The 11,687-nt window shown below is 37.1% G+C and overlaps 1 protein-coding gene across 1 annotated transcript; it reads left to right on the top strand.

Moving 5' to 3' along the window:
* Window positions 1-330: 330 nt before the first annotated feature.
* Window positions 331-11,308, top strand: LOC148736773 (adhesion G protein-coupled receptor D1-like). The gene is made up of 18 exons (XM_088751029.1): window positions 331-979; window positions 2,362-2,391; window positions 3,034-3,398; window positions 3,561-3,750; window positions 4,293-4,397; window positions 5,034-5,121; window positions 5,598-5,688; window positions 6,179-6,228; window positions 6,495-6,624; window positions 6,779-6,873; window positions 7,087-7,189; window positions 7,294-7,444; window positions 7,604-7,688; window positions 7,898-7,964; window positions 8,681-8,763; window positions 8,912-9,032; window positions 9,818-9,859; window positions 10,033-11,308. The coding sequence occupies exons 1-18, from the start codon at window positions 949-951 to the stop codon at window positions 10,207-10,209; spliced, it is 2,004 nt and encodes a 667-aa protein (XP_088607155.1). The 5' UTR covers window positions 331-948; the 3' UTR covers window positions 10,210-11,308.
* The last annotated feature ends 379 nt before the right edge of the window (window positions 11,309-11,687 follow it).

Below are 11,687 nucleotides of genomic sequence, written 5' to 3'. Positions count from 1 at the left end.
ATGTTCGAATTGTTATCACCTTTTAACGACAAAAAAAAAAAAAAAAAAAAAAAATGCCAAATCTGCCAAAAACAAACAAACAAATGCTTTTCCTCTCAAAAGTGTAATGGGGAAATTACAATCAGACAATTGCTTGTCAAATTATTTCCAAAAAACGATCAGACTGCGTTAATAAAAATTGCAATTACTTTCTGTACTACATATTTTGCTTCCTATGAACATGGTCTGATAATAGCAGTGAAAATAATCGTTAACGCAACAGACAATTGTTTGCCAACGTATTTCCAAAAACCAATCAGACTGCGATAGTGACTGTCAACATAGGGCATGCCCTGACTGCTTTCAACTGAAAAAAAAAAAAACATAGAATGGTGAAATTTGAATATTAGATATCGTTTCTGTTCAGCTTTGTATTGTTTTGTGTTTAATCTATAGCAAGTACTCGATAGGAACAAGCACAAATTCACACTTATGTTGCTTGAAGAAACTCAATACAAGGCTAATACAAATGCTAAACGAAAACAAAATTTCAATAAAACCTCCAAAAACTCCTCTTTTTACAAAGCTTTTGCCATCTGATACGGACCGAAATTATTCTATCCATTATCCACCTGTTTAGGCGCGTAGTAATGTCAATATGTTGTCGGAGAAGTTATAATGGATCTACGAGCTTAAAAGCTAAGTTATCAAGCCATAATGTGAAAACAAAGCATCGAATCTAACCATTTAGCGTCTCACTCCGCGCTCAGTGAGACTGGCCCTTCTTTATTTTAACCTCTCTCGATTGTATTACATCTCAGCTATGTAGGGCCCCGAGTGAAGCAGTCTGAATAAGAGATATTAATCGCTAGGGCAAATTTGCGGTTGTCGATATTGTCATCGCCGGATTATCTTGGATCCCTAGATATAGGGGAAAATCCTTTCACCTGGACGGAGTTTCTCAAAAAAATGCCATTGCTTGGACTATTGATCGTTCTTGGTAAGTACTTGTATCAAACCAATTCAGTGTAGCGTAGCTAGAGGCAGTTTTAGTAACTTCCTGTTACGTTTTCACTCTAATATTATTACAGAATGCTTTCACAATTTCTTGATGCTTGTATTGACGCACTTAATAGACGTGAAAATCTGGCGAGGAAAAAGAAATTGGAAGAAATAAAAACAATTGGAAAGACGGGAGCTCTTTTTTCTATTTTGGATGTTCCCTTTTGTCATCTCTTAACTATGAGTAAAAGCGAATGACAAACAAGATGCAAATTAAATGTAGGTAGACAAATTTACCTATACCGGAACACAACAAATTAATCTACTCCTTTTTCTAAAATTTCTCGGCGACTTGTGTATGATTCGCTCTGTGTTTAATCTCTTTTATATGTGGTCATTGAACTCTACCATGTTATCCTAATTTTCCTCCATACAATAAACGTAGTCCTTCGCCCGAGTGAGGACAAAACGTAACGGCGATCTCCTTTCAAACAGATGTATTTTCTAGACCCCTCTGTCGACACAAGCGCTCTCCCGTGACAAAAACCTTTTCAAGGAATAAAGGCTGATAGTTTCGAAAGAAACTGTCTGGGGCTGCGTCGGTGGGAGTAACGAAATAATTTGGATATATCAACAAAGTTGAAATGGTAAATTGGCCACCGTAATGATTACAAAAGCTGACGTTTCGAGCGTTAGCCCTTCGTCGGAGTAAAACGGACTCGCTCCGACGAAGGGCTAACGCTCGAAACGTCAGCTTTTGTAATCATTACGGTGGCCAATTTACCATTTCAACTTTGTTGATATATCCAAATCTTTTCAAGGAATAGTTAGCTCAGAAAACAAAAAAGAAATGGTCTTACATATTTCAAATATACCGGTAACTATGTTATGAGTCGCTAGAACTCCGCTTTAATGGTTGTAATTCATTTTCTTTCTCCTTAAAAAACTCATAGCGGCGACACACTTCAGTCTATTTACTGTCGCCGTGAAGGTGCATTTCTAACACGGGCGGTATTTTGTGTGTCAAATTTTCCACTGACACGTTTCCCTTTATTAGTGGTGAAAAAAAGATATGATGGTTTACTTTTTTTAATTTGCGACGGCAGGTTTTTTTCATAAATGAGGATTAATGAAAAACTCTACAGATGTTCCGCTAGAGATTACGTAATCGGAAAAATAAAATCTCTAACATTTGATCGTTTTAAGACCACATTTCCATGGGTATCTTATTATCGTAGTGCTTGCCTCGCAATTGATTCTTTTGCCAAATCCCCCTTCCTCCCCCCACTCCACCCCCCTTGCCTCGTCATGGTTATGAATTAGGGAGTTATTATTTATGACTGGTGATTTACATTTTGTCTGGTTTCATCTCTCCCACAGCGACTAAGATCATGCTAACTTCAGCACAAGGTTTGTAATTTCTTCGTAGGAAAAAGGGAATAGGACATTTTAAGAGATCGAAATTGTCTGAGGTGTTCACCTCTGCCGTCAAGGCTTGACCCTGAATGTATCATCTATCGCTAAATAAATCTTAAGAAGCGAACTACTCGGGAAAATCAATGATTTTTTATTGCTGGTAATTGTCCCTTCAAAAGATGTAAGAAAAGACAAAAAACAAAACAAAACAAAAAACAAAAAAAACAGGGGAAGGTGTTGGCCTATAAACTTTACACTGTAACTTCAATCTTAAAGCGAGTCACCATCCCAAAAAAAAAGTTAATTAAAAAATTAATAAGAAAAGATAAGTGAAGTCAGAAAAAACTGAGGGTCTAAACATCGAATAACTCTGTGATTTTCTCTACAGACCAATAATACTGATAATGAGTGAAAAGCGATAAAAACAGAAAGACAAAAGCAATCAAAAACTTCTTGGGGTTCTCTACCGATTATAATTTGTTTCTGAAAGTCCATGGAACAGGACGTGAGTGGAAATAAAAATGATCTACGAAAAAATTTATTTTATAAAAGAAATAAAATACAGTATGTGTGCAAGCGAGGAACATCGTTGACATTTTAAAATGCTTCCACTAAATGTTCACTTTTATAACGCAGGTAGTCATTGCTCCATCCATAACAAAAATCTCAGTTACTCAGCACTTAACGGTACGGAATGCCAGCAGAAGACTGGCCCATGGCGTCAGAACTGGCATAAGCTGATATGTTTCAATGAAACAAAACCACCTATTGACAAGGAATGTTGTGAATCTTGGTGTGAGCAGTTGGCGTCTTGTTTCGGACAGTCGTCCAGTTGGACTTCGCGCTGTAAGAAAATGTGGAGATGCCGTAGGTCTCTCAGACACCTCTCTATCATCATGACAAATAGAACAGACTCGTCGTATATTGGAAGTATTACAGTGAAACAATGCTGGGCAAAGAAACCGCATTTTCTTTCCATTAAGCTAACATCAGCAATCGAAGTACGTGCATTTAATTCTTGTGTGACATTTTTTAGCGCCCAATTTTTCTCATTGTTCCTTTCACTCTTTACAGAGCTTTTGCATAAAGTAAGGCTACTAGATGACATACGTTAACCACCGTCTTATTCCTGCTCAAAACTTTTTTATTTTTAACCTTCTCAGTTTCCAAGCAAGACACTTGTCGACACCATCCTAGAAGAAGTGATACCCCTTTCTGGAGGTAAAATAAATCAAGAAAAGACGGAGCGTGCTCTTCTCTCCGTTACTGATTTGGAGGAGTTCATCGGGAATTATTCACAACACCATCTTAATCAAACCACACCTGAGATTTATATCAGTAGTGAACATGCAGGTGAGTAAATGTTAAAAGCTGATTTGGGAGTTTTCTTGATTTCTGATACCGATTTCATGCATTTTTCATGGCATTTTTGAGAAAAATCTGCTAGGGCAATACTTGCTTTAAACTATTGACTTTGGTTGAAAGCTTTGTCTCCATCAACCTTTCATCGCGTCCTGTTGGCGACATGTATAAAACCCCCATTAAGGCTGTTCATACCAGCGAATTCCTATCGCGCACCGATTGTATCTAAGGAGTCTTTCAATACCATACAGTTTCGCAACAGAGTGTGTTAAAGAAAAAAAAAATCTTTCGAATCCGTCGCGGTAATACATGTTTTATGATTAAAAAATGATCACCTACACTTTATCCGAAGTTCAAATTGAGAACACTCCTTTGACTAGGGATCATTCCAAAGTGCTTGCTTTGACTTCTTCTAAGTAATGGTTTTCAGACCTTCTAGGCCTAAATATTTCGTGAACGGTAACTTGTGACTAATACGAAAGCATCCTTATTTATTTTGGCCTGCGCTTAAAATACTTTTTTTTTTTCATCAGATATTTTGGTCAGGAAGGTTTTTAACGAAAATGAGAGTGATGTTCAACTTGGGGATGATAAAGGAGAAAACTCTCTCAGCCTTCCCACTGCAGGCTTGGATAACGGTTGGAGAGTTACATATTTTTCATTTTTTTAAAAGTAGTCCAACTCGGGCTTTAATCAAACAAAGAATTAGACGACACGAAGTCCTGTTGCCAATTAATAAAAAAATATGACAAATTTAAGAAAAGAAACTAAACATAAGTAATATGTTTTCAGAAGAAAAACAAACAAACAGAAATAGCAACAACAACATTGAACTCGGCGAAAAGCGCGGCAACAGCGAGCGCACATAACACGTCCTGTCTACTTTCATAGTATACCTTTAACCTTCCTATTACATTGCCCAATTACAAGCATGAAGCATACACTGTCCTATAAGTGCATAAATCAGGCTAGTGATAACCAATCAGGTTCGAAGATTTTGTTATATTTTGATTATCAGGGCTATGGTCAGAAGGGGGCTGGGTTTCATGTACGAAGGAAAATTCAAACTGAATGACTGAGATTTTAATCTGGTTTCTTGTTTATATTTATTTGTTTATTTGTCTGTAGATCGATATATTTTATTCCTATTCAAACGTAAGGCATACCATTTGAATTAGCCACTTGGCTTGTAAGGTCTTAAAGTCGTGATTGCTTGTCCTTCTTTTTATTATTAGACCAGTAGTATTAAAATTGCCTCCACTATTACGTCTTAGGATCAGTGGCACTTGCGGTCATTTACAAAGATCTCCATGAAATATTCCAACCGAACCAAGCCAACTCTGCCTCTTTCAACGAACGAAGGTTTGCTAAAACCTAGTTCTATATATAGTATCTTCACGTTTTTATAGCTCTCTGTTGATGTGTAGATAAGCTACACCAGGCAAGTTTAGAGGAATGTGCTCGATCCCAGATTGAATTTCTGTTTCGCTTTTGTTTTGATTTTCTTTTAATAAATTCTTATCAATTTTCTTTTTGTATTTAAGAACATTTATCTTTTTTTTTTTCGTCTAATTTTATTTGTCTTGTTTTTCTGTTTATTTGTTGGTCTTGACATCTGAATGATATACATAGAAAAAAAATTGAATGCATATTAAAAAGATAGACTAGGAATTAAGGATTTCCGCTTTGTCGTCTTTGGATCATAAAGAAACTTCGCTTTGTCGACTTTAGTCCATAAAGAAATTTCGACGGAGTTTTCAAGACTTGTGATGAAATAAGTGCACACAATAGCTTTTTTAATCTAAGCATTTTGCAAAATTATTGGGAATCATGGTTAGGAACATCAACACATTTATCTTGTCTGCAACGATATGGCCAAGGAACACCAAACTCAGGAAGAATATCACGTTGAGATTTAAAAACCTACAGGTAAGTTGTATTTAATCAAGAGACAGTTTCAGCCATGTTTGTAACTATTTAAAAGAGTTTAAACAGCTTTAGTATATCTGGATAATATGAGCAAACTTTGGTAATTTCTCTCTCTTAACGCATCTCTCCTGTACCATCCGTGTTTCTGTATGCATTTTCGTTGTTTCTATTTCTATATATGCAATTGTTTCCTCTTTTTAGTCTTGATTTTGGTTTACTTTTGTTGTCGTTTTTGTTGTTGTTGTTATGGTGGACTTTATTCTACCTTAAATTGTTAGTGTTAGTTTTTTTATGACTTCAAGACCTTAGTTCTTTTTAGGGCGCCTCTCAAAGAGAAGCAAATTAGACTAGAAATATTGGGAAGCAACTCTTCAGATGTATCACAAATGGGGGTGGGGTCTGAAAAAAATGCGGCGGGAGCACTCCTACCTCCTTATTGGCCCGCAAGACGCTGAATTACTTAACACTAATTGTAATTTCACGGTTTCAGCCTGCAACTTTGGACAGAAGCTGCATGTTTTGGAATACTTTCGAGAACAGGTAAATAACTTTGAATTAACTAATGACATCGTTCACTCCAATTATCAAATTTCTTGAGGACTCTTCTTTCATACAGGTGAGGCCTTTGTGAGTGGCACATCATATAGTATGCTCACTTCTTACTCATTTTCCTCTTTCTGAGACCTCCGTATAAGACGTGGTCGATCGAACTGTCAGCTGTTTCGTTTATTAATTTTTGTTATAGTGGGAAGGGGGAAGGGAAATTTTACGACTGTTTTTCTAAATGCTTTCTGCAGGCCCTCGAGATGGTCAGGGCAAAGGTGTCTTCTAAAATCTAGGAACGAAACTTACACCGAGTGCAGCTGCAATCATCTAACTCACTTCGCAGTTCTTATGCAGTTTGATAGTGGAACGAGCGGTAACAGTTTAACTAAGGTAGGGATATTGCGAAATATTTATACATTGATTTCAAAAGGCACCATGTATCGGCGGGGCGCTTTTCCCTCCGTCGGTGTTAAACCGGGTGTATGGTACGTAACCTTTCTCTGTTATGATTATTGAATCCCTGTTTTTCGTATTCATTTTCAAGACTGACGGAAAGGCGCTGAAAATTCTTACGTACGTGGGCTTGTCTATCTCTTTAGTTGGAAGCACTTTAACAATTATCAGTTATGCTCTTCTTACGTAAGTATATGACATAATTCCACACAAGCATTCCGAAGCCAGCCGATGTTTTAGACCGAACAAGAACTATTATGACCTTAGACGCACAAAGTGATATGACCCAAGTCGAATTATCTTTTGTTTCCCAAAGTATATAACATGGCTTTGTATAAAATGAGGATAGAACTGATATGGAGGAGTCCTCTTACAAATCATTTGTTTAATTTTGATTAGAGACATGAGGGGGCCTTTATCTCAGATCCGAGTGAGTCTAGTCACCTCACTTGGTGCAGGGCAAATTATCTTTCTAACCGGAATTGGTGCTGTTGAGAACAAGGTGAGATATTACATCAAAAACGTGGAGTCTCTTTGTGTTAATCCTTATGACGGTAACCTGCTCTTAACTTATTCAGTCCATGCCACTTTTTCTATCCTGTGCAGTCTGCCTGTGTTACAATAGCAGCTTTAGTGCAGTATCTCCTGATGGCTGCTTTCTGCTGGATGCTTGTCGAAGGAATTTATCTTTACCTATTTGTTGTAAAAGTTTACAACATCAACGACAAGATGAAGGTGTCACATGGATTTTCATGGGGTAAAAATGCATTCAAAACTTGTCATACTCTCATTGATAATTGTTTGAAAAGCAAAACATGAATAATTACCTGCACCATTGTCATCACCTTCATCACTACCATCATCACCACAGCCTTGTAGTTTGACATTGTAATCACTTCGAGTTTCAAATACACAGGTCTACCCGCCCTCGTCGTCTCCATATCGCTAAGCATTGCAGCAGGAAGCGAAGAGGGGATTACAAGCTATATCAGTGAAAAATTGTAAGCAGTGAGGACTTTTTTCTCCTGATCCATGAGTCTGTCACGAATCGTCGTTTTCTGCCTTTTCGTTTGTTTGTTTTATTTTATTTCTCTTGTGATTTTTACTTGCAAGCAAACCGGGCATAGAGGATACTGTGTACGTGCATGTACACAATAATTAATCATTAATTGATAATTTATCAAAGTTTCCGATACCTAATTTACTTCAGCTGCTGGATTTCATCTGCTAACGGGATGATATGGATATTTGTTGTTTTCGTTCTGCTGATTGAGTTGGTAAGTTAAACTCTTAAGGTTTATTCGCTTTCACGTTTTGCCTTCAGTTATCGTTAGAATCGCGACGATGTTTTCTTTCTTACCACTTACCTCTAACTTCATTCACTATGTTCGATAGTATTCCGCGAAATGTAAAGTGTATGTTTTCCTTTGGGAGACCCCATTGTTAGAGGACGCATTAAGCGGTTATCGCGCTGGGCGGCAGGTTAAGAAGTCCACGGGCCCGTTTCTCGAAATTCCCGGTAACTTAACGGACCCGAAGCTATGTTTTAAAATCAAAATTTAAGGGATAAAAAAGCAGGTTCAGGCACCCAAACCAGTCCTTTTCTGTTTATTTAGCAAATAGTTTTGTTGTATCATTCTCAAAACTTTTTAAATCGACATCTTGAATGAAAACAGAACAGCTTTACGGGCCCGTTAAGTTACCGGGACTTTCGAGAAATGGGCCTCTGGTTCGAAACTTTAACGGTTGATTGTCTTGTGTTGTTAGGCGAGACATTTTGTGTGTACAGTGCTTTTCTTCCCCTCCACTCAGGTACATAAATGTGTACGAACGCATTTTCAGGTAAACCTGAGAAACTTAGTGGAATGACAAGGAGGGGGAAGCGTCAAACTTTTTACGTCCTTTACCTTAAGTGCAAACTTAGCTCTACCTCGAAATCATGTTGTTTTTGATTTAGTTTGATGAGTGCATATTCTTTTTTTTTCTTTTTCAGTTAAACGCAATGCTACTGGGGCGAGTTATCAAGGAAATGACAATCATGCATCAGGCGAAAGACAAACACAGTGAACAAATAAGGTGAGTATGTCAGCGGCGCCTGTAGAATATAAATTAAATCACGGTGAGCCATTCGCCTTTTTCTTTGCTTCCTTTTACAAGTAATACCTACTTACGAAAATGAAAGCAACCTATCTTCTTCTTTATTTTTTTTTCCATGATTTTCTAGGCTTGGTGTCAGGGCATGCATGGTGATGATTCCTTTGCTGGGGATCACGTGGCTATTTGGTCTTCTGTTGTCCTTGCACAAAGCGTTCGCCTACATTTTCACACTTCTCAACTCCACTCAGGTAAACTAAACACAAATTTTATAAAATGAATTCCGTCCAATATGAGTTAGCTAACTGGGTGACTTCTGGTTTGATAAGTCTCACCAAAGTTGAAGTCAGTAATAAGAGTTTATCTCTACTCATATGAGATACACCCTACTCATGTGAGAGCACAAGTTCACCACTGTTTATTATTAATTCTCAGCTCTCTCTGATACTCGAATGCCTTTTTAAGCGAACGTTCTATCCCATTACCACATGCTTGGAAAATAGACCCCTTACGGCTATTAAACTTTCAACTTTTATAGCGTTCTTAAGTAAATAACGTTAACGAGAAAGAAAAATTAAATAAAAAACAGACAATCAGGACTCTAATGTTGTAAAATAAAAATACTGATCACTCTTTACAATGATAAGAAAAAGTAAAATTTAATTTTCTGGAATTAAAAATAACAAATAAAATCATAAAACCAATCTCACGATCTTGAATCTGCAATGATGATGGTTTTCTTCATCTCATAAAATTTATCTTATATTATTGATCTTATAATATAAGTAGTGTCACTGTCACGCATATTGTCTTGCCTAGTAGATTACCATGTGCTAAACTTAGTGTAAAGCAACTTGTAAAAATAGAGAACATTTGATTAATACCAGTAATTTGGACATTTTTCTGACCATAAAATTGCATATTCAGGGAACTGGGGGTGGGGGGCATAGATGAAAGCTTTATGAGTCTACACACAGGCAATAAAAAAAGTTATACTGCAGGCGTTAACTTGATATCCCACTTTATGATTTAACAGGGCTTCTTAATATTTCTCCTTCACTGCGTAAGAAACTCAGAGGTATGTTATTCAATGTTGTTCTTAGCTCTCTTTGTACCTTTGTTCAGATTTCTTTCTAGCTCGGCTTCGACTTTCTAATAAGAAATGTAATTCCATGGTTATATCGATCCAATTCAAAGCACGATCAGTTTTAAAACTCTTGTAATCGTTTTGATTTCACCTTATCCTTGCAGATTAGATCTCGCTTTAAAAGAAGGACCACTGAAGTCACCCCAACTATAGATGAAGGAACGAGCATTAAGCGAGCCTCGCAAGTGAATGAAACTGATGGGAATATCGTTTTTCCGAGAAATATTCTTGTCCAGCCTCGCAATGACAATGAAAGTGGTGTTGAAGTCCTTGAGATCTGAATCGGCATCGTAGTCTTTTTCCACAGTCTAGATCTGTGTATATCTTAAATTAAGTACGTTTAGAAAGTTTGGTACGACTCAGAAGAGCTGGATAAGAACCCACTCACGAGATTACTGTAATGTGGTCTGGCCTGTTTACTGGGAACTGGGGGGAGGGGGCATCTTCAAACACGTTTCCCTTGATTGTTTGTAAACTGCTGATGCAGTCCGGCCAAAGTCCCCCGAAAAGTGTTATGATGCGCATTTGATCATATCCACATGTTCATTTGCGCAATATAAATATTAAATCATTACTATTATTATAACCTTCTGAAGCTGAGGCTCGGATAGCTTTGCATTTGATCCAAATTATAATAATATAACAGTTCAAGTAATCATCATGAGAAGTATCCTTTATGTCGAGAATGAGTACCGGATATAACCAAGGTCAGATGGTCTAGAAATCCAAAACCACATCCAAGAGACAATTCCTGAGAGTAAGGGACCTACCTAGGGTATCTCAGAAGGAAAAAACATTTTTTGTTTTCAAACTTAAACTTGCTCACCAATGAGTATCCATTAGAAATGGTTAGGATTTAATCACCGTGAAAGAAAATCTTCCTCAGATGTTTCATTTAGTCTATTCATTATTTTATTCATCTACTTATTGTCGTTATTCCTTCATAAGAAACCATAAGGCACTTTGATTATATCTCCATTTCTAGAAAAGAAAGTGAACTTTGTACGAAGAGGTTAGGCTTCCTCTCACTCCTCCCTGTGTAATGAAAACATCTAATAGTCTATGAAAATTTAATTTTAAGGTGTATGTAATTATATTCAGGCATCGATAAATAATTTGTTTCTAATGTCTACTTATTTTGAACTGCGACAAAGTGATTTCGATTCCTGATATTACTACATGAAATTAAATGCGCCGCAGTAACGTAGCTTGGCCAGGAATGTACCAAACACATGACCTCTTGCGTGACAGTCGTTCAAAGGATCGCATCACATTTTTTTTTTTTCATTTAGCCCCGAACTCTTTTCAAGCTTGACGCATTGCCTATGGCGGGCCAAGAAAGAAACTTTGAGAAATTAAACTACAAAGATGAACCTTTAAGATGATGTATGTTTTGATTTGTAAATATATCATACCAGATATTTTAAAGGTCTTTAAATGGGTCGTGAGAGCTATTCAGCGGAGGAGTTCAAATGTAAAAATAAAACTTCAGGTGGTGTATATTAATGATCTGGAAATTATATATGGCAGACCTCTTCATGGTCCTCTGAAGTTGACCTTTATTTTACCTCTGCAAAAAAGACGGGAGGTACTCTATTTCAACGGGTCCCTATTCAGACTTAAACGTAACAACCAGAAAATTATAAATTTCCAAGAGATAAAAGGACCATCTTCCAGCAAATGAAGTTTAAAAGCGGGATTGCATCCCGTTGTAGCGTGCGAAACTGCCGCAGTCGCTTAATCTTTCATTGCTTTACGG

The sequence above is a fragment of the Stylophora pistillata genome, chromosome 2 (genome assembly GCF_964205215.1).
Source record: "Stylophora pistillata chromosome 2, jaStyPist1.2, whole genome shotgun sequence".
Classification (NCBI taxonomy): Eukaryota; Metazoa; Cnidaria; class Anthozoa; order Scleractinia; family Pocilloporidae; genus Stylophora; species Stylophora pistillata.
The sequence above is the reverse complement of the archived record's forward strand: the minus strand, read 5'-3'. Positions and strand labels throughout refer to the sequence as shown.